We start from the raw sequence: 20,846 nt of genomic DNA on the forward strand, positions 1-20,846 counted from the left end.
AGAACAGAGACCTTGTCAGTTTCATCAATCGGTGCTCAGAACTCATCTCAGGCACCTGGTGAGTGCTCAATTAATATCTGTTTTCTCAACTAACAACTGAGCATTCTTAGGTCTGATTTGCTTTTGTATTAACCGTGAGGAGTTTCTGGAGTTTTGCATAAGGAAGGAGCAAGGTTTATATAGAGAAGGAACATTGAATAAGAGTGGCACCATTTACAAACTATTTACCCTGAGCATGCACTTTATGAAATTATAATTCAAATTCCCCAGTATGAAAAGTTGATCTGAAATGGGTCAGAGGAAAGTCTAATGTCCACTTTAGGCCAATTTCCGACCAGATATGGTACCTTGAAGCCATACCAACAAGATTCCCTCTAACTTCATTTCCCACGTGGAAAGAGAAATCCTGCTGTTGCTCAGCACTTAGGGAGAATCAGCATAGTGTTAGGTACAGTGGGGTAAAGAGAAGTTGTTTCCCCAAAAGGGTTTAAATTTCCTCATGGTTTTTCATGTTCTGTAAAAGTGTGAGAGAACCAGCAGCAATAACACATAACGTAGTTCACATACCTGAAAACATCATCATGTGCTGAAAGTTCCAGGGGATCTTCTGTTTTCGGCCTAGATTCAGGAGGAAGGAGAGGGGATATATGTTGCAGGCTCTGGCAACAAAAATTGCTAGCTGTAGATAAGCACAGGGAACCATTGAGGAAAATGTTGCTGCAATGATGGTTTGAATCCTTGAGCTTAAATATTATGTCCTTAAGCTTCTCTACATTATGACCCCAAAACCAGAAATAAACATGTCAATTCACATTTGTTCAACTTGCTTTCAAAATTTATATTTCAATGTCGTTATTCCCAGAAATAATAGAGAATTCTGTCTTTCTTTGATACTGGCTTTAAAATTGTTAGCCCAATACCATTTCAATCACTGTAAATTTTCTAATCACATTTATATTGCTGATGACTGACTATCCTCAATTCTGCTGTAAAATGTGAGGCAGAGACCATTCAAATGCTGTAGCATTATCTTCCCAAATGGCACTTTGGAAAGGATAAATGTGCTTCTGTTCATGTTTACCATCTTCCTTCTTATCAGTTTATATTTCCTATATCTAGCAAGCTTTGCATATCTTTTTCTTTTGGTGAATTAATTTTGAGAGGAATTACCTGTCTAATTACATAATACAACTGTTGCTTTATGTGGCAATTTGCTAAAATCAAAGTTTTATAAGTAAAAGTCTTTGAAAATATTGGTGCTCTTCACCTTTCCCTTTTTGTTGTCTTTGACTCCTTCCCCGATGGGCTATTCTAGTTTGTCCTCAATGGGATGGAGTTATTTGGGAAGAGGTAACTTCCGTTTAAAATCCAGGTTTTGGATGAAATTTTAGGGTTTAGCTGAATGCTCAATGAAAAGAGACTAAGAAGCGAATGCAGATGTGTAATTGGAACACAGTTTATAGAGAGGAATTGCCTCTCCTGGCTGTTAGGATTATCTGTGATCCAAGGTGGCCTCGGCCCATCTTCCAAGTGGGAAGAAGGACAACAGTTGCTAACTGTCTTTGGGGACATTCCTAATGGCTCAACATCCTTTTGGATAGATATCCATTCCCACTGGAAATACCTCCTGTCCCAGGCCTAGAGCTAGGAAAAACCCCTGCATTAAAAGTGAGGTCTAGATTTTATCTGTCTTCATAGGAAAGGAAGGGTGCTATCTTATTCAAATGAACCTACATTTGAACAATGCTTATAATGTTGAAAGCACATGCATCATGCTCATTTCATTTGATCATCTGTCCTATTTTTGAAGTCCTCATTGGAAAAGAGATTTCATCATCTTGCAATGAAAACATTTCTAAAGCTGAATAATCCTGGATGCTTCCTGATATACTCTAATGCAGATTAAGTCTGTTTCTCTATAAAGAATACACTGACATAATTTTTATGTAAGTGATTCATAATTATAGTTAAACATATTTTGACTTGAAAAATATCTTTTCCTTTAATTTCCCCCTTTATTTCCATAGTTCTTTCCAAAGTTCTTATCCTGAACCATAATTATTTAATGGAGGTCCAAATTTCTTAGGATGCTTTTCTCCCCTAACTAGAAATCACATTTCTGCCTTGTGTCTGAACCTTGCAGAAGAATTTAGGAAACTGCTTTAATAATTTAACAGAATAATCAGTAAAAGTAAGTCATTTGTTATTTTCTCTAATCACCCCATGTTCTGTATTTCAAAGGATACAAAGGCACCAAGTATAAAAAAAGCATTAAAGATATGATTCTGGAACGTGAACAGTGCCAGGCCCATGTAACAGAAGATGACGTTCTCTGCCAAAAAGTTCATAAATTCAAACAACTGAAACAAAACATAAACAAAAAACCATTAATTATAACTCAGGTTTGAGTGTACTTACTTTCTTGTAACTGTATTTGACAACTGGCTGGGTCTCCTTTATCTGGAAGTCCACCCCTTTGGCCTTGTGCTTAGCCTCTGAAGGAGGATGGAGGCCCTGGCTCATGACCCAGCAACAGATGCCATAGCCACATCAGCATCCCATTCTTTCCAACTGTAAGGCTGCCAGAGATACCCCCAGATAATATTAACCAGCGATCCTTCCATGGAACAATTCCTACTAAGATGACAAAATAGTCCTGTTAAAGAAACTGAAGCTAAGTGATTTGCTGAAGGTGTACTGTAGTAAATGACACAAAGATTGTTTACTCTCTGTGAACATTACCCAGTAGATCCACTTGACTTCCCAGGCACTGGACAACTTTTTTTTTTTTAAGCTTAAACTAAATTACCCTTCTCAGGCAGGCAGGAGGGACAAAGTTGGAAAACTTAGAAACCTGAAATAAGGATGAATTCAATTATATTTTAACATTAGAGTGATCAGTATATTTCAAACTCTAGACAATAAGACTCATTAAATTGACTGATGTAGGTATATCCATTAAATGTCTACAATTTCTAGCTGCTAAAAAGAAAATGATTAATCCCAGGGATCGGTTTTTGCAGCAAGAACACAATAGATACATCAAATTCAGTCAGAAGAATAGAGTAATAACATGCTATGATGAGGGATGTTCCCAAGAGTTATTCTTAGACCATTAACTAAACAATTTAAGTTGAACATGAAAAACATTCTCCAACTTTCAGATTAAAAGTAAAATGGAAATGTGTCCAGGGGCTACAACAAAGGCTGATTTGGAAAAGACTTTATTTTATGTTCCAGACTTCTCATTTGGAAATTTCTGAGACTTCATTCCTGGACCTACATAAATCACAGGTTAGGTAAATATCTCTGGAGGCATTTCTCTTGACTTTTTAAGGACTCATTATTTTTTCATGTAATGTATTTACAGCCCCACAAATAATGCCCAATACTGTTCACTGACAGTTGACAGAAAGAAAAGTAGGATCTTGTCAGAAACATTATTTAAAACCAGTAATAGAAAAAAGGATTAAAAAAAAACCAGTCCCTTTGGTACAAGACAGTTTTTTCTGCAGGGGCAGCTATCATCAATTATCCTGAGTGCTTGCTTTACATTCCAGGCTGGCTCACGGAAACAAACACTGTCACCAAAATAACCACAGAAAATTTGAAAACATCAGGAAAAATGTAGGAGATAGGGAATATTTCTCTGCCTCGTTATATCTTTACTTTTTCAAAAAGTGAGATTTGGCTATTGTCTTAATCTCCTCAGGCTGGTGAAATGAAATACCGTAAATTGAATGGCTTAAACAACAGAAATGTATTTCTCACAATTCTGGAGGCTGGGAAATCCAAAATCAAGGTGCCAGCTGATTTGGTGCTCATGAGAGTCCTCTTCCTGGTTTGTAAAAGGCCATCTACTTGCTATGTCCTCACACCAAGGAGAGAAAGATCATCACTTTTGTGTTTCTTCTTATAAGGGCACTAATCCAATTTCTAAGGGTTCTATTATCACCATCTAACTCCCTCACAAGGGCCTCACCTCCAAATATCATCACAATGGGGATTAGAGCTTCAACATATGAATTTTTAGAGAACAAAAACATTCTGTTCTTAGTAGTTATTTAGTTTTTTAATATCAATAAACAAGTATCAAGGTTAAATTTGTCGCGCCTCTCTTTCTTTTGTCCCCATCCCAACTGTATTTTACCCTAGAGTGAACACTTTGCCACCTGGACTCTATTCAGCCTCTCTTTAATGGCCTTACCCCAATTTCCGCCTGGGGAGCCCACTTCATTCCCTACTCTCAGCCCATGTGTTCATGCCTCCCTAGCTCAAACATGGAGCATATAATTTAGGACTAAACCACTCAAATTGGTGCATTTCTTTAGGCAGCATGTTTGACTCAGAAATGAGTGTGACATGTTTGGGCCCCAAAATATTCCATTTTAATTCAACAAATTTAATGCAGGGAATGCTGAGACAAATGCCCCCACCTTTTCACAGGGTGAGAAATCAGAAGGATGCTTGCCAGGAAGCTGCTGGCAGCCATCTTGGAATCACAGAGGAAATGACTGCTTGAAAGAGAAGCCAGTTCCTGATAACAGTGTTTAATCTTCTGTATTCAATCTCTCCCAAAACAAAATTTACCCTTGGATTTTTGCATTGAAGAGATCACAAAATCACTTTTTGATTTGAAGTGGCATTCTATCATTACTCTTTTACAATCCTGTTTTAGTTAAATGAACAAAACAAAACACTTTTTCACTCCAGACAGATTATAAACAAAAGGGCGTAGGGTCAAATTTTTGTCTCTTTTCACATAATAAGAAAGTGTGTTACCTTTGTCCCCCTCACCTCCACCATCCAATTTAAATCTATGCATCATCTTAAAGAAAGAAAAGAAGTATATAGGAAAAGTCATTTTGTTTTGATTTTTTCTATTTGTTATTGAGACGTGATGGGAATCTTTGCTCAACATTTTACATGGAGGCCCATAATTTTAAATATTTGTTTTAGTGATTTGCTTCCTTTGAATAACCTAGGATTTTAACTTGATTTACTCACTCAACTTATGGATATCTAAAACTTCCCAGCATTACAAGTAACTGTGTACATACACATAGTACAAAAGTTTTGTTTTGCATTTAGGTCCATTTTTGAACCTGCTCTTTGTTCCTGTTGTTATCTATTCTGCTGTCAATACTGCACTCTTTTAAATTAATGTGGATCCATAATACATGATAATATTTCATAGTCTAGACTGTTCTCACACCCCACATTATTCAGAATTTTCCTGGTTATTTTTGCATGTTTAAAGAAATGTTGCAGCCTGGCCAACATGGTAAAACACCATCTCTACTAAAAATACAAAAATTAGTCAGGGATGGTGCTGTGTGCCTGTGGTTCCAGCTACTCTGGAGGCTGAGTCAGGAGAATAACTTGAACCCGGGAGGTGGGCGCTGCAGTGAGCCGAGATCACACCACGGCACTCCAGCCTGGGCAACAGAGTGAGACTCTGTCTCAAAAATATAAATAAATAAGAAAGAATGAAAGAAAGAGAGAAGGAAAGAAAAAAAAGAAAGAAATGTGTTTCTTGATGTTTAATCACCCGGGAAAGTTCATACATCATATGTTTATAATTTAAGATTAAAAAATATTACCAGCATCCCAGAATCACTCTTCTCTCTCACAATATCTCTTTCCACAATTTAACTACTATTAGCCCCTCTACCACCACAAATTAGCTTTTCTTGTTTTTCAATTTTATATGAATGGAATTGGACAATACATACCCTTGCATTTGTCATCTTTGACTCAGCAATATGTTTGTGAGATTCTTCATGTTGTATTTAGTTCATTTAATATTAATGTTTCACAACGTACTTATTCATACTACTACTAATAGGCACTTGGGTATTTTCTAGTTTGGGGCTATGATAAATTTTGCTGCTAAAAATACATGTTTGCCTTTCTGCAGAATTGTTGGGACATAGTGCCATGCAGTTTCCCAAAGCGGTGGTATCAATTTGCACTCCAATCAGCAATTCTAGTAGCTTGACATCTTGCCAACACATTTTACTGATGTTTTCTGAAATGACACTTTTGCCTCTTGATATTGCCACTTGAACTTAGAAATCAACTTTTCAATTTCCGCAAAACTTACCTATTGGCATTTTAGTTGGAATTGTATTAATTTATAGATAAATTCAGATAAAATGTACTTCTTTTTAATATTGAAGCTTTGGATCCATGAACATCATATATCCTTATAATTATTTTGGCTTTCTTAAATTTTCATATAAGGATTTTTCACATCTTTGTTTAGATTTATTCCTAGATATTTGATGTTTCTTGTTATTATTGTAAATAGTACCTTTTTCAAAGTTCCTTTTCTAATGTTCATTGCTAGATTCACATATACAATTGATTTTTAAAATTGACCTAGTATTCAGGGCCTTATTAAATTTAGTTAATAATTCTCATAGTTTATTGGTAGTTTTTGCTTTCAAATAAGGGTAGGTTTTTTTCCTTTCCAGTCATCATACATTTTGCATCTTTTTGTTTGTTTCATTACACGTGTTAGGACCTCCAGCACAGTGCAAAATACAAGTGAGGTATGGGCATCTTTGTCTTTTTCCCAGTCTCAGAATGAACATTTTCAATATTTCCTATCAAATTTATAGAAATTCTGAACAGACTAAAGAAGTTCCCTTTTGTTCTTAGTCTATCAGAAATAGACCCTAAAAAGGTGTTGGTTTTCATAAAATGTTTTTCCTTTACCTATTAAGATGATCATATGGTATTTGTTTTTTCGCTTTTAAAATGTTGTTAATTACATTCATTGATTTTCAAATGCTAAAGCAGTCTTGCATTCCTGCAATAAATCTTACTTGGTCATTATATAGTAACCTTTTTTATATACCACTGGATTTAATTTGCTAAGATTGTGTTTAGGATTTTTGTGTTGTATGTTTTATACAGTTTTATCAGATTGTATTGTTAAAGTTACTTAGGTATCACAAAACAGGTTCCTGTTCTCTTCCTTAAATGCTTAGAAAAATTCTGGGCTTGGAGTTTTTTTGTAGGAAGATTTTTAATTACAGATACAAATATTTTAATAAATATGGGTTTATTCAAATATTCTATTTACTTTTGGATCAGTTTTAGAAAGTTACATTTTTCAAAGAATTTGTCATTCCATCTACATTTTTGTATTTATTGGCAAACAATTGTTCTTAATATCCTCAATATTTGTTTCTGTAGTTATCTCTTTCCCCATGTTATTAGGAAATTGTGTTACTATTTTTCATTCTGGATGAATCTTGTAAGGTAAGTTATTAATTTTATGAATGTTTTCAAGAAGCAACTTTGGCTTTGTCGATTTTTCTGTATGGTACCCTCTCTTCCCATTTTATTAATTTCTCTCTTTATTATTTCCTGCCTTCAGCATAGCTTAGTTTAATCTGTTTTTATTTAGTACCTTGGTCCTTCAAGTCCTGGATGTCATGACTGCTCATATCAGACACCTGCTTTTCTGTGTATGACACAGCTTTTCTAGTTGCTTTCTGAAAGAGAGCTGTCCTGACATCTGCAGTCTTTCCTAGCTAGCTCTTCTTGTATGTATATTTTTCCAGGTGAAAACCAATTTTTGTCAGTCCTTCCTACCTCCCAACCATTTTATGGTATTTTATTTTATGTTATTTGTAATGTTATGGTATATATAAGATACCATAAATACCATAAATTTATAAAATATCAAAAATACCATAAATACCACAACTTTATGGTATTTATAAAATATCATAAATGCAATAAAATTTGCATTTTATTGTAACACAATAAAAATGTATATCAATTTAGAAAAAAATAGGAGTTTTATAATAGAGTTGAGAAAAAAGATAGATTGTTTGGAAAGATTTACAGTAAAAGTTGACTACTTTGGGTAAAAATAACCAGAAACCAAAGATGGATTCTAGCTCACTCCTTATACTCAAATTAGAGAAAAATAATCAATTTAAAGGAGAAAACAAAACCTACTTATGAATTATTCAATAAGTCATCAGTAATTTTGTACACATGTTTTCAATCAGGAAATTTTATAAGAATTGTTCGTAGTATAAAAATCTGGAAACAAATATCCATAATATAAGAAGTAGTTAAATAAATTATAGTATAATACATTCATATAACAGCCTATATTTTAAGGAGTTCTATATGAACTAGTATAGAAAGATATCTAAGATCTATTCTTAAATAATAAGGATAAATCTAGCTGAGTATTAACATGTACATATCCATGTAACTTTCACTCACTTTGTGGACATTTGCATAATTTTAGTTATAATGAGGATAATTTTAATTATGCAGATGCCCATAGAGTGAAAGTTATATAAAATTTCTTAGATAAAATTCCTGACATGAGTTGTCCTCTGACGAAGGGTATATGTTAATTTTTCTTTTTAAGCATACTAAAAATCTGCCTTTCAGAAAGAATGGACCAATTTGCATCTCTACAAATGGTGCAGAGGGTGCCCTTTTCCCCATGCTCTTGCCAAAGTATTTTTTATCAGTTTTTAAAAACCTTTGACAATATGATAGAATAACTTATTTTAAATTGTAGATGGTTGTTGGCATTTTAAAAAAGGCTTCTTTCATAGCAATGCGACAGTCCTGATTAGCACTCCTTTGTCTGTTTATATCATATAACAACATTTCTTTGAATGAACAGGCTTCATAATAATTTCCTTCTTGGGGCATTTAATGAGAATTTGTGGGCAAATTCAATTTTTTTTCATATGCCAAAATCTCCTGAAGACATGTTTCAAAGGGAGAATCTATACAGCAAGGCCAGCTGACAGAACCAATTTGACCATTAGGACTTTATTGCCTGAGTCTGGCCCGAAGGAGTAGGCGATCACTGAGGGAATAAACTTATTGGTCAATTTTGGATAAAATTTTAAAAAATGAAAAAATTCTTCCACCCCAAAGCCAATAATAATCATCACAATAACAACACATTTCAAACTAGTCAATTCAGTGTTCAATATAAATAACTTCAAATCTACTTCCTCCCCACTCAGGGTCAGTAAAAAATAACTTGACTCAACTTTTTATTTATCCAGTACAGTAAACATTTATTTTGTCTCCATTACTTCACAGTTTGTGAGCATTTGGAGAGGACCCAAGTTAAAACTAATCTTTGCTTAGCAGGGCTTTTTTTCAAGGGGCAGGGGGGAAGCAAGTTAATAGTGCAAACAAGACTGGGGAAATGTTTAAACTGCATAAGAGGACAATCTGTGTTTAAAAACTCTGAAAGTTCATGGTAACCATTCATATGTTAATTAAGTGACATAATCTAGTTAGCACAAACCATGTTCTCTGAAGACTTACTGGATACTATGCTTTTTAGTCTGAGTTACTGTATTTACTAGAAAGCAAAAGAAAAAGTCATATCTATTTTATAAAATATGTTTATCACTAACTCTCATTGACCTTTTTCTTCTATCCACACAAAAAATGTAATTTTACCATATCATTATGGTTCATAGAGAAATATTACAGCAGTTCAATATACCTGGCTAATACTAATTAAATTCACATGAATTCCTCAAACATAGATTTTATGAGGCTCGACACAACCTACTGACTTTCATCTACTTGTCCATGAAATGCATTGAAATTCATCGTAACTGAGATGTTAAAGAATCTCAAAACTGCAATGAAAATTAAATGAAATGGTTATTTTCTTTAGAATTGTATCTCAGAATTAATCTTGGCTTGTATTTTCATTTTACTTATAAAATTTGTCTTTATTCCTAACTGGGACCTTTCTATACAGAATAGCTCAGATTTCATTTTTATATACTATTAAGTACGTCTATAGCTATTTTGAACAAAGCTGGCATATAGGTGAATAATTTTTATTCCTGTGTTGGGGAATTTGCAAATAAACTTTATAATAAATGCTATTGAAATGATAAACTTTTGCTCCTAGGATTTCATTTAATTAATATTTTGGGCTGAGTATGCGGACTCTATTGATGGTGCAGGACAAAGTGGGACTTTCTAGGCCCCTCCCATTCTTCACCCATTCACAGTGGCATGGAAACTGTGTCTAGAAGGGGAGATTCTCAGTGTGATTGGGGATACTAAGTGGGGCTGGGACTGCACAGCAGCTGAGGGCCTCTCTTTTACTCTCATGTTCTCACTGGGGCTGGTGGTCTAGGAGGCCATGTGGACTATAAGGCCTACCACCCTGTTGCTGTAAGCAAATTCATGGTCATATCAGGAAACGAGCTTGACAAAGTGGTCATTGAGAGCAATGCCAGTCCCGGCATCAAAAGTGGAGGAATGAATGCCACTGTTAAAGTCAGAGGAGATAACCTGGTGCTCGCGATGCTCAGGATGCCCTTGAGGGGGCCCTCCAAAGCCTGCTTCACCACCTTTCTGATGTCATCATATTTGGCAGGTCTCTCCAGATGACAGGTCAGGTCTGTGACTGATGTTGGCAGTGGGAACATGGGAAGGATATGCCAATGAGCTTCCTGGTTCAGCTCAGGGATGACCTTGCCCATGCTTTGGCAGTGCCAGGATATGCAGGGATGATGTTCTGGAGAGTCCTGCAGTCATCACACCATGGTCTCCCAGAGGGGCCACCTACGGTCTTCCAGGTGGCATTGATGGCATGGACATGGTCATGAGTCCTTCTATGATGCTAAAATTGTCATGGATGCCCTTGACTGGGAGGCTAAGCAGTTGGTGGCACAGAAAGCATTGCTGATGACTGTGAGGTTGTTTTTGCACTTCTCATGATCTACGTCTATCATGAACATGGGGGCATCAGAGGAGGGGGCAGAGATGATGACTCTTTTGGCTCCCTTGTCTAAGTGAGCCCCAGCCTTCTCCATGGTAGTTAATACACTGGTGAACTCCGCAACATAATCAGTGCCAGCATCACCTCCATTTGATTGGGGTAGGATCTCGCTCCTGGAAGATGATTATGGGATTTCCACTGATGACAAGCTTCCCGTTCTCAGCCTTGATGGTACTGTGGAACTTGCCATGGGTGGAATCATACTGAAACATGTAGCCCATGTAGTTGAGGTCAATGAGGGGGGTTGTTGATGGCAGCAATATCCACTTTGCTAGAGTTAAAAGCAGCACTGGTGACCAGGTGCCCAATACAGCCAAATCCATTTACTCTGGCCTTCACCTTCACTATGGTGTCTCAGGGATGCAGCTGGGGCTGCAAGGGAAGATGTGGCTGTTTATTGAATGGAAGGAGAAGCGAGCTGCTCCTCGGATTTTAATTTTCACTCAGTTCCAAGTACTCAGGAAATGTGTTTGAGGTGAAACCAATAATTCCCATGGGCTGTAGAGGTGGTATAGGAGATGAATTATAATAAAGACCTTTACCATCAGAACATAAGGATTCTGAAGGCTTTTTTGCCTATTAAGGTCACGGTTCCCAAATGAGGTTTCCTCTATAAAGTTGAAGATTTACAGTTACATATAGGTAAAGTGCAATCTTTGGAGATCCTTCTATATCTAAAGCATTATAGTAATATCAATATTACTACTTCTAAAATAGTAACAATGCTAATGAAATTCCTATTTTTTAGGACCTAAACTGTACTAAGAAATGTATTAAAAGCTTTTACATACTTTAAAAATTTTTAAAAACCTTTATGTTATAAAGTCAACAAAACCCAGGAATTGGTAATAATATTCCCATTTTACCATTGGGAAAACTACATTCAAAGGCATTAATGCACTTGCATTAATTACACAGTAAAGGGAAGAGGTCAGTTGTCCTGCGTTTTGTCCAAGGCTCACACCATTTCTGTCAGATTAGGCAGCCTCCCCATTGTATAAGATTCAGGCTCTCAAGTGGCAAGATGTTTGAATATTTGTAACACTTTCACGTTTGCAAGGCATATTTTCATACATACATCTTGTTTGATCATCGGAACAAGTCAGGGGTTGGCAGGAAAGATATCAGTGACTCTGACCATATTTTTCCCAGGTTAAAAAAACAAACTTAAAAGGTAAATTTCTTTATACCCAATTAGTGGAAGCAACAGGGTGTGGCTTGAGGCAGGGGATACTTATCCTCTCCCAAATATTTATCACCACTCACCCATCCAAGCCAATCCCTCCTACACTCATTCTCTCTCCCGGCTCCCCAAAGGCAAAACCGAAGCTCTTGCCATGTATTTGAAGTTTTAAGACAAATCCCTTTCCAAATAACCCTCTTTTCAACCCAATTTCTTCTTCAGAGAAGTTCTGTGTTTTGCTCTGTGCCCTACAGTAACATGATAATGATTATATATAGCTTTATATATGCACATAAATTATACCTATAGATTATGTATATGCCTAGAGTAAGACAAATGTCATCCAGTTTGGCAGGCTGGGCTCCAAATCCAACATCAGATTCTTCAAGTTGTTTAGGACTATCCAGTCCCTATAGTAGAGGAGGTGTATCACTTCAGTGTTTAGAGAGCTGCTCTTTATCATATATTTCTTTGTTTGAGAATTTTGGGGTTCCCTATGCACTCCTGCTCGCTACCCAGCCCTCTCCCATCTCTTGTATTTCATTGTCTTCTTTTAAACTTAATCTTGCTTTTTAAAAACATGAGAATTTCAAAAGCACAGCCTATAAAAACACAACACAACACATTTTAGGAAGATGAATAGGCATCATTAAGTAAGTAAAGTTAATATAGGAAATAAATGTAGTTACAGCTACAAGGAATTGAGCTTCATTAAACTGAATAAATACTGAACAAATACTGTAGCTAGATTTCCTTGAAACCCTCAAGCTTATAACTTAAGGGGAAGGCCATTTTCTCTGAAATTACTTAATTACTTTAGCCAGTAAACACTGATAACAGTATTCATATTTCTGGAAGTTTTCCACTTTTGACTCTTCCCTTTAAAAATTTTTTTTTGCTATTAAAGTAAAAGTCATTACAGGATTTTGTAAGGTTGCATTTAAGTTAATATACCATTAAGTTAAGAATAGCTTCTCATATTTGCACCTTCACAGAGTACTTATCATGATACTGCTCAGAGATATTGGTCATGAAATAAGATAGGCCTTAGATCCATTTTGATGAATTTAAACACAGGTACACATATGCACACAGAGTTTAAACCGTAAGACTTCAAGAATAGAATTACTTTGTAATGTATATAGTCCCAACATCCATTCAAATGCTTGATTGCTCCTAGACGCTTGTTGAGGGGCTACTCAACCTGGAACTGAACATTGCCAAAGTCAGAAACCTCACTACTTCCTAAGGAAGTGAATGGCATTTTTGGACCTATGTAACTGTTAGAAATCCTTCCTTATGTTCAGCTAAAATTTGGCTATTACTTTCAACCGCTTCTCCTACTTCTTTGGTTCACAGAAAATAAGTAACATAGGGTATCATTTTATTTTATATTGCTTGGCTCTAACAGCAGAGAGAGGATTTTTATCAGAATAGTTGCAGCAGTAGGCAATTCCACAGTTTAGGCAGCAACAGCCACTTTTCATTCAACAGTCTTATTAGTCGTGAAAGTAAATATTTTGCTGCCGGTAGTTTGTGGCTGACGTATGAGGTCCTGAGTCTAGAATATCTACAAAGGCTGGGGGACTCTTTTGGAGAACACTTATTTGAATGTAATGCTGGTTACATTCAAATAAGGGTCCTGCAAAAAAATTTTCTCAGCAAATCTAATGGTACTGGTCTTTTGAAAAAATAAAAGTTGTAGAATAACACAATTAGTTTCTCTGTAGTTTTGCCAATAAATACTAACAAAAGAAAATTGCCTAGTTGAAACAATATATTTTCTGTGCAGAAATTAAAATTGTGTCTTAAAAAAATCCCTTAATGAATAAGCCAAGAAAAACATTGATATTAATATTAGGTGCTGGTATGGAAAATTCACACATTATCACAGTTTTCAAAGGTTAACAGTCCCTTTTCTTTAACTTTTAAAATTTAGCTATTCCTGACCTCCTTCCTTATTCATCTTTTGCATATTATCTTAAGATTTTATTTTTTAGAGCAATTTTAGGTTCATAGCAAAATTGAGAGGAAGGTACAGAGATACCCCATATACCTCCTACCCCAACACATGTACAGCCTCTCTCATTATTAATATCCCTCATTAGAGTTGTGCATTTGTTACAATTAATGAATCTATGTTGGAGCATCATTATTAGCCAAAGCCCATAGTTTACATAAATGTTCACTCTAGATGTTAAACATTACTTGTGTATCTTTTTGTCTTTGTAATTAGCCTATGCTAAACTCTTAGGTGGGAGTATGAATAATACATGTCTTAGTTCTGGCTTCTATAATAACTATACCACAGACTGGGTGGCTGAAACAACAAACACCCATTTATCACAGTTCTGGAGGCTGAGTAGTCCAACATTAAGGTGGCTGCAGATCTGGTGTTGAGAGTTCATTTCCTAGTTTGCAGATGGTTCTTTGGTTGTATCTTCATATGCTGGAGAGCAGAGAGAATGAGCAAGCAAGCTCTCACGTCTCTTCTAATAATGGCATGAATCCCACTAGTGAGGGCTCCACCCTCATGACCTAATTACCTCCCAAAGGCCCCAACTCCAAATACCATTAAGTTGGCGGTTAGGTTTCAACATGGGGGATACAAACATGCAGTCCATAGCAACACATGAAAAAAGGGAAGATTTCTAATTATGATTTTTTAAGGTGTCTGAATTGAATACCAAAATCCTAGCCATTGCCAGTCAGATGAGTAACAACTGTTTAAGACATGACTGAGGAACTCTACTCCATCCACTATGAGAACCATGTGCTCTTTCTAAATTAACATCTACCGCTGGCAACAGAATATTAAGTCTCAGATATCTTGAGATGTGTTTGATCTCTTCATGCCAACCCAATCCCTTGATAAAAGTATTGCAAACTAAAATATGCAGGATGGAGAACATTATTCAGTGATGTTTCATAATCAGCCATGTCACAGTGGAATGCATTAGATCATCAGGACAAACATGAAACACTAGAATCAAACCAGTATTCATTCAAGTAGGCTTTGTCACCACCAGTGCTGCACCTGTCTGAAATAACAGTTTCATAACCAGCTTGAAGATTTCAAGAGCTTACTTGTTTTATATTATGCTATTCCCAATAAACATTTTCATTTGTGTTAGTGTATGTTATGTTGATATTCCTTTGAAAAACTTTCTGAATTTGGTAGTTTTATATATTCTACTGTAATGGTACAACAGTAGTCAGAACTTCTCAGAAAAATTTCTTTTACCACTATCCCCCATCTCCAATTTATGAGGAAAAAGAATAAGAGGACTAATTAAACTGATTTACTATTTAACCTGACCAAATTCATTGCTCAACTTTTCCTTTTGCTTTTGGGTCATCTTTTGGGTAAGATAGAAAAGTAAATATTTCACAATTTAAAAGGTGAAGAGGCACAGATGCTTTCCTTGTGTATTTCAGTAAGATTTTAAATCTAATAAATGGACATAGCACTCAACTTTATACTATATGTAAAAAGTGATATTAAAACTCTTAATTTTTGTTCTACAGGTGGTTATAAATTTACTTGATTTAACTAACAAAGAAAATAAAAGGCTACGACAAATGGTTAAAAATCATTGTCATTAGGCAGATGACTTTGAATTCAATTTCTGATCTATGGCAGAGTGGGCTATGGAAAGGCATGCAATAGAAAGCTTGAAGCTTAGAGTAGAACATTGATTCTTCGGGACATAATAAGAAATTGGAGACTGTAAAAGAGGCTTTATAAATCAGAGAAATAAATGAAAATGAAAGACAAAAAATATATGACATTTGGATAATGTCATTCAATTGGAGAATAGGCTATCAGATAATTTTTATAAAGGCATGGTTACAAATAAATCAATAGCTGATGAAAATTATATTTGCTTGACTTGTTCCTTTGTAATGGATAGTTAAAATACAGTGGCTATAGATTGTCAGTGTTTATACTAAACTTCAGAAAATTCTTATTTTATACCGATTAAGTTTTTTGAGCTTTCTTTTGATGAGATTTATAAAGCTCCCTTCTGTAAAACCTCTGTGTTGAAGCTACTGCACACCCTTGACAATATAGGCAAAATGTCAAAAATTATAAATTATTACAGTTAAGAGTGTATTTCTCTTTGTTTCCAAGGAAGAAAGTTATATTTCATATAAAGACCATGTATGCATAACACAGCTCTGAAAGAGAGCTTTAACTCTGACTTATTTCTGTGGTTTGGGGTCAATTTTGTTTTTGTTCCAATCTATTTAGGTCCTTCAAAGTCACCCTACAAAGATTCCCTGGGAAAGTGCTCTTGTATATGTGTATTTATGATGATTTTCAAAAATTAGTTTATTTGCAAAAAATTATATACATATATATGGAGAAAGACTGTACTATAGATATGTGCTAGAAGCTCTTAGTTTCCACTCTCTAGACTAATCCTGTATTTGTTCTGTAAAACATAATGTCTAATGTCCTCTAAACACTAAATGCTGATGGTTAGTAAGTTGCTCTCCAGTGTGCCCAGGTAACTTCTGCTTCCACCACATGAATTTTATGCTTAACAAGAACCATGCTTGCTCCAAAATTTGTTTATGTCGACTTTAAATTGATATTTGTAATTGCATAATTTGCATAGATTAAATGTAAATATGAAAGAAAGTTCATGTTTTTCAAAAAACTAAGTTAAATATGCAGAAAGACTAGATAAAATTAAATTGCTTAGAAAATATTACTAAATTAGGAGTGAGCAGGACAATTGTAAAATGTTGCAAAAATGTACATCCAAATACAGATGGATTCTTATATTTGCCAATGTCTTTAATCTCAAAACTAAAGCAACAGATAAACTAGAAATTCTGGTTGATATATTTGTGGTGTACTTTGTGAAAGAAAGGCAACTAAGAACTGTAATATACAAAGAAAAAAATTGTCTTTGTTAAAAGATTGGAAAATGAATATATAATTTATAAGTGAAAATTAAATACCTATTTGTGTCATTTTATGGAATGATTCTTTGCTTTAGCTGACTTTTCCATTAATTGGTTGGTTCCGATTCTGTGTTGGATAAAGGTACCCAGGCTTTGAGTGTCTATTATTTCTCTATTTCGATTTCTGAATAAAACTGAATTCATCCAGTTCTTATTATGTCTTCTTGTACCTGCTTCACATTACTAACATTCTCCTTTATCTATTTAAGGATACGAATTATGCCTATTTTAAATTCTTGGTCCATATGTTCCAGTAATCTTGCTTCATGTTTATATTCTATGTTCAGCTTTTGGTCTGTTTTCTACTGGTTGTATGCATTGAGCATCTTGCTGTTTTGCCCTGTGAGTCACAGTTTCCTGGGGTCAAACTTGTTAGGCAAGGTGTATGGGGAAAGGCCCATATACACACTGGACTATCCCCTCAGTAATTTTCAGAAGGAAAAGGGTAATCTCCAGGGTGGAGAAAATCTTTAGCACAACCAAATTTTTGACCATCAATGTCTGTCTGTTCACTTCTCCAAGAAATTCCTGTCAGGAATTTGCCCTTAAATCTTTAGAATGAAGCAACACTGAAAAGACACGATTTCTTCAAGTCCTCCATCTTCCATTAGCCCAGAGAATTTGGGGGTGCAGAAGATCGAGAAAAGAATGCCCACGGGCAATTCTCGCACTTTCATCAAGTTGTTTAGCCCCTGACACCACAATGGATGCCTTGGGCTGGTGCAGTGGGGGTTGGCGAATGATCACCCCAAAACAATGAGGTAAAGAGGGCAAGGAAGAAGTTAAAATCTTTGCCTGAACCTCTCTTCCTACTTCTGTTTCTGGCTACTGTCCAAGCTGTGGCCATGCTTTCTCTTGGCCCCACCACCTTTAAGACAACCTTGGCCTTTCCAGGTGTTCTCGGAGTTAATTATTACTTCTTCAGCTCCCAGTTTCCTCTCAATTACGCAGTCCCTCCAAGTTTAATTGGGGAGGAAGGAGCCAGCAGCTGAAGCTATTTGCTATCTCGTCAGCACTGATTTGTGTATTCTTTTTCGAAGTTGGAATTGCTGATTGAGAATGATAAATGGTATTGAGGTGTTGTCTACAGGGAAATATGCTCAGTTTAATTTGAGTGAAATTACAGCCCATGTTAGGAGTACTAAGCCAAGGCTCAGTGGCCTACGAGGCAGACCACTTGTGCAGTATTAACTCGACAATGTATTACCCCAGCAATACTGGAAGACCTTGTCCGGGCATAACTGGGGGTATGATGTAGTCTATGGCCTAAGCCCTCAGCCTCTATGTGAAGTGGCACACCCTCCTTTCCTTGGATGAAGAAATCATTGATTTCAGATTTCTTGGGACTGACCTATTTTCAGACACTTTGCTCTTTTATCAGCATCTATACACAATTGTCTTTCCACCATTTGTTCTATATTTGGTCTAGAGAAAAATAGTCATTCTACCCAAAGACATATCATTTCTTATATGCCTTATGCTTGAGATGCTGAATACCCTGGAATTTCACCTTTTGGTAAATCAAACTGAACACTCCAAAAAAAAAGGGTAAAGTCACAAAACAGGCAATTTCTTAAACAACATGTATGGATAGCCCAAAAACTAGTCTGTAAGCTCAGCAAGAACACCAACCATATTTGTTGTGTTTGTCACTAACCTCAACTCCCAGCAGAAAACTTAGCATATCATAATGCTCCATAAATATCTGCTGAATGAATAAAATTAATAAAAGACAACTCTCAGGAATCGCTGGGTGGCACTGAAAGTTTGTATAATCATCCTGCATGGAGATTAGAAATATGTAATAAAACTTTATAGGATCTAAAACCTTGAAGTGAACAATTGCACTTACTAGAATTTATCCTAAGGAAATAATGTAACAAGTAGACATAGATTTACATTTAGGATGTTAACTATTTAAAATGAAAAGGGTGGTTTTCCACCAAAACATATATCAAAAAGAGAATACTTAAACTACAGGCATACTACAGGAGATATTGTGGGTTTGGTTCCAGACCACTGCAATAAAGCAAATATAGCAATAAAATGAGTCACACACACTTTTTGGTTTCACAGTGTATATAAAAGTTATGTTTATACTGTAGTCGATTAAGTGTACAATAACATTATGTCTAAAAAACAATGTACATGGCTGGGTGCGGTGGCTCACGCCTGTAATCCCAGCACTTTGAGAGGCCAAGGCGGGTGGATCACGAGGTCAAGAGTTCAAGACTAGCCTGACCAAGATGGTGAAACCCCATCTCTACTAAAAATACAAAAATTAGCTGGGTGGGGGGGTGGGTGCCTGTAATCCCAGCTACTCAGAAGACTGAGGCAGATAATTGCTTGAACCTGGGAGGCAGATGTTGCAGTGAGCCAAGATTGTGCCACTGTACTCCAGCATGGGTGACAGAGTGAGACTCTGTCTCAAAAAACAAACAAAACAAAAGAAATGTACATGTCTTCATTAAAAATGCTTTATTACTAAAAAATGTTAACAATCACCTGAGCCTTCAGTGAATCATAATCTTTTTCCCAGTGGAGGGTCTTACCCAGATGTTAATGGCTCCTGACTGATAAGGTTGGTGGTTGCTGAAGGCTGGGGTGAATTTGGCAACTTCTAAAAATAAGGCAACAATGAAGTTCGCTAAATTGAATGACTCTTCCTTTCATGAAAGATTTTTCTGTAGCATGTGATGCTGTTTGATAGAATTTTACCCACAATATAACTTCTTTCCAAATTAGAGTCAATCCTCTCAAATTCTGCATCTGCTTTATCAACCACGTTTATGTGATATTCTAAATCTTTTGTTGTCATTTCAACAATGTTCACAGCATCTTTACTTTCTTGAGTGGTTACTCAAGAAACCACTTTCGTTGCTCATCCATAGGAAACAACTCCTCATCTGTTCGAGTTCTATCATGAGATTGCAGCAATTCAGGCTCTCATTTTAATTCTAGTTCTCTTGCTATTCCTACCACATTTGAAGTTACTCCCCCCACTGAAGTCTTGTACTCCTCAAAATCATCTATGAGGGTTGGAATCAACTTCTTCCAAACTCCTGTTAATGTTATTTTGACCTCCTTTCATAAATCACAAATGTTCTTAATAGCATTTAGAATGGTGAATCCTATCCAGAATGTTTTAGATATACTTGCTCAGATCCATCAGAGGAATCACTTTCCATGGCAGCTATAGCCTTGCAAAATGTATTTCTTAAATAAGAAAGTCAAAATTACTCCTTGATCCATGGGCTGCAGAATGGATATTTGTTAGCAGGCATGAAAACAACATTCACCTCCTTGCACATACCTATCAGAGCTCTTGGGTGACCAGGTGCATTGTCAATGAGCAGCAATATTTTGAAAGGAATCTTTTTTTTTTTTTTTTTTTTTTCCTGAGCAGTAGATCTCAATGGCAAGGTTTCTTCAAAGAAACCATGCTGTAAACAAATGTGCTGTCATCCAGGCTTTGTTGGTCTAGAGCACAGGCAGAGTAGATTTAGTATAATTCTTAAGGGCTCTAGGATTTTCACAATAGCAAATGAGCATTGTCTTCAACTTAAGTAATCAGTTACATTAATCCCTAACAAGAACGTCAGCCTGTCTTTTGAAACTTTCCAACCAGGCACTGACTTCTCTCCAGCTACAAAGTCTTAGATGGCATTTTTGTTCAATTAGAGGCTGTTTTATTTACACTGGACATCTGTTGTTTAGTGTAGCCACCTTCATCAATTATCTGAGCTAGATCTTCTGGATAACTTGCTGCTTCACCTTGCACTTTTATGTTAGGGAGACAGCTTCTTCAAACCTCATGAACCAATCTTGCTAGCTTCAATCTTTTCCCCTGCAGCTTCCTTGCCTCTCAGC

At 35.9% G+C, this 20,846-nt stretch overlaps 1 protein-coding gene and 1 pseudogene across 1 annotated transcript in view; both read right to left on the minus strand.

Moving 5' to 3' along the window:
• Positions 1-20,846, minus strand: part of LOC105470011 (solute carrier family 9 member A9) — a 593,531-nt gene that overhangs the window by 227,622 nt on the left and 345,063 nt on the right. Inside the window, exons 10-11 of the mRNA XM_011721703.2 lie at positions 2,247-2,360; positions 568-679 (exon numbers count right to left, since the gene is read on the minus strand). Of these exons, the coding sequence (XP_011720005.2) occupies positions 568-679; positions 2,247-2,360 (226 nt within the window). The remainder of the gene's footprint in view (positions 1-567; positions 680-2,246; positions 2,361-20,846) is intronic.
• On the minus strand, positions 2,373-19,794 carry LOC139360791 (glyceraldehyde-3-phosphate dehydrogenase pseudogene; annotated as a pseudogene).

The sequence above is a fragment of the Macaca nemestrina genome, chromosome 2 (genome assembly GCF_043159975.1).
Source record: "Macaca nemestrina isolate mMacNem1 chromosome 2, mMacNem.hap1, whole genome shotgun sequence".
Classification (NCBI taxonomy): Eukaryota; Metazoa; Chordata; class Mammalia; order Primates; family Cercopithecidae; genus Macaca; species Macaca nemestrina.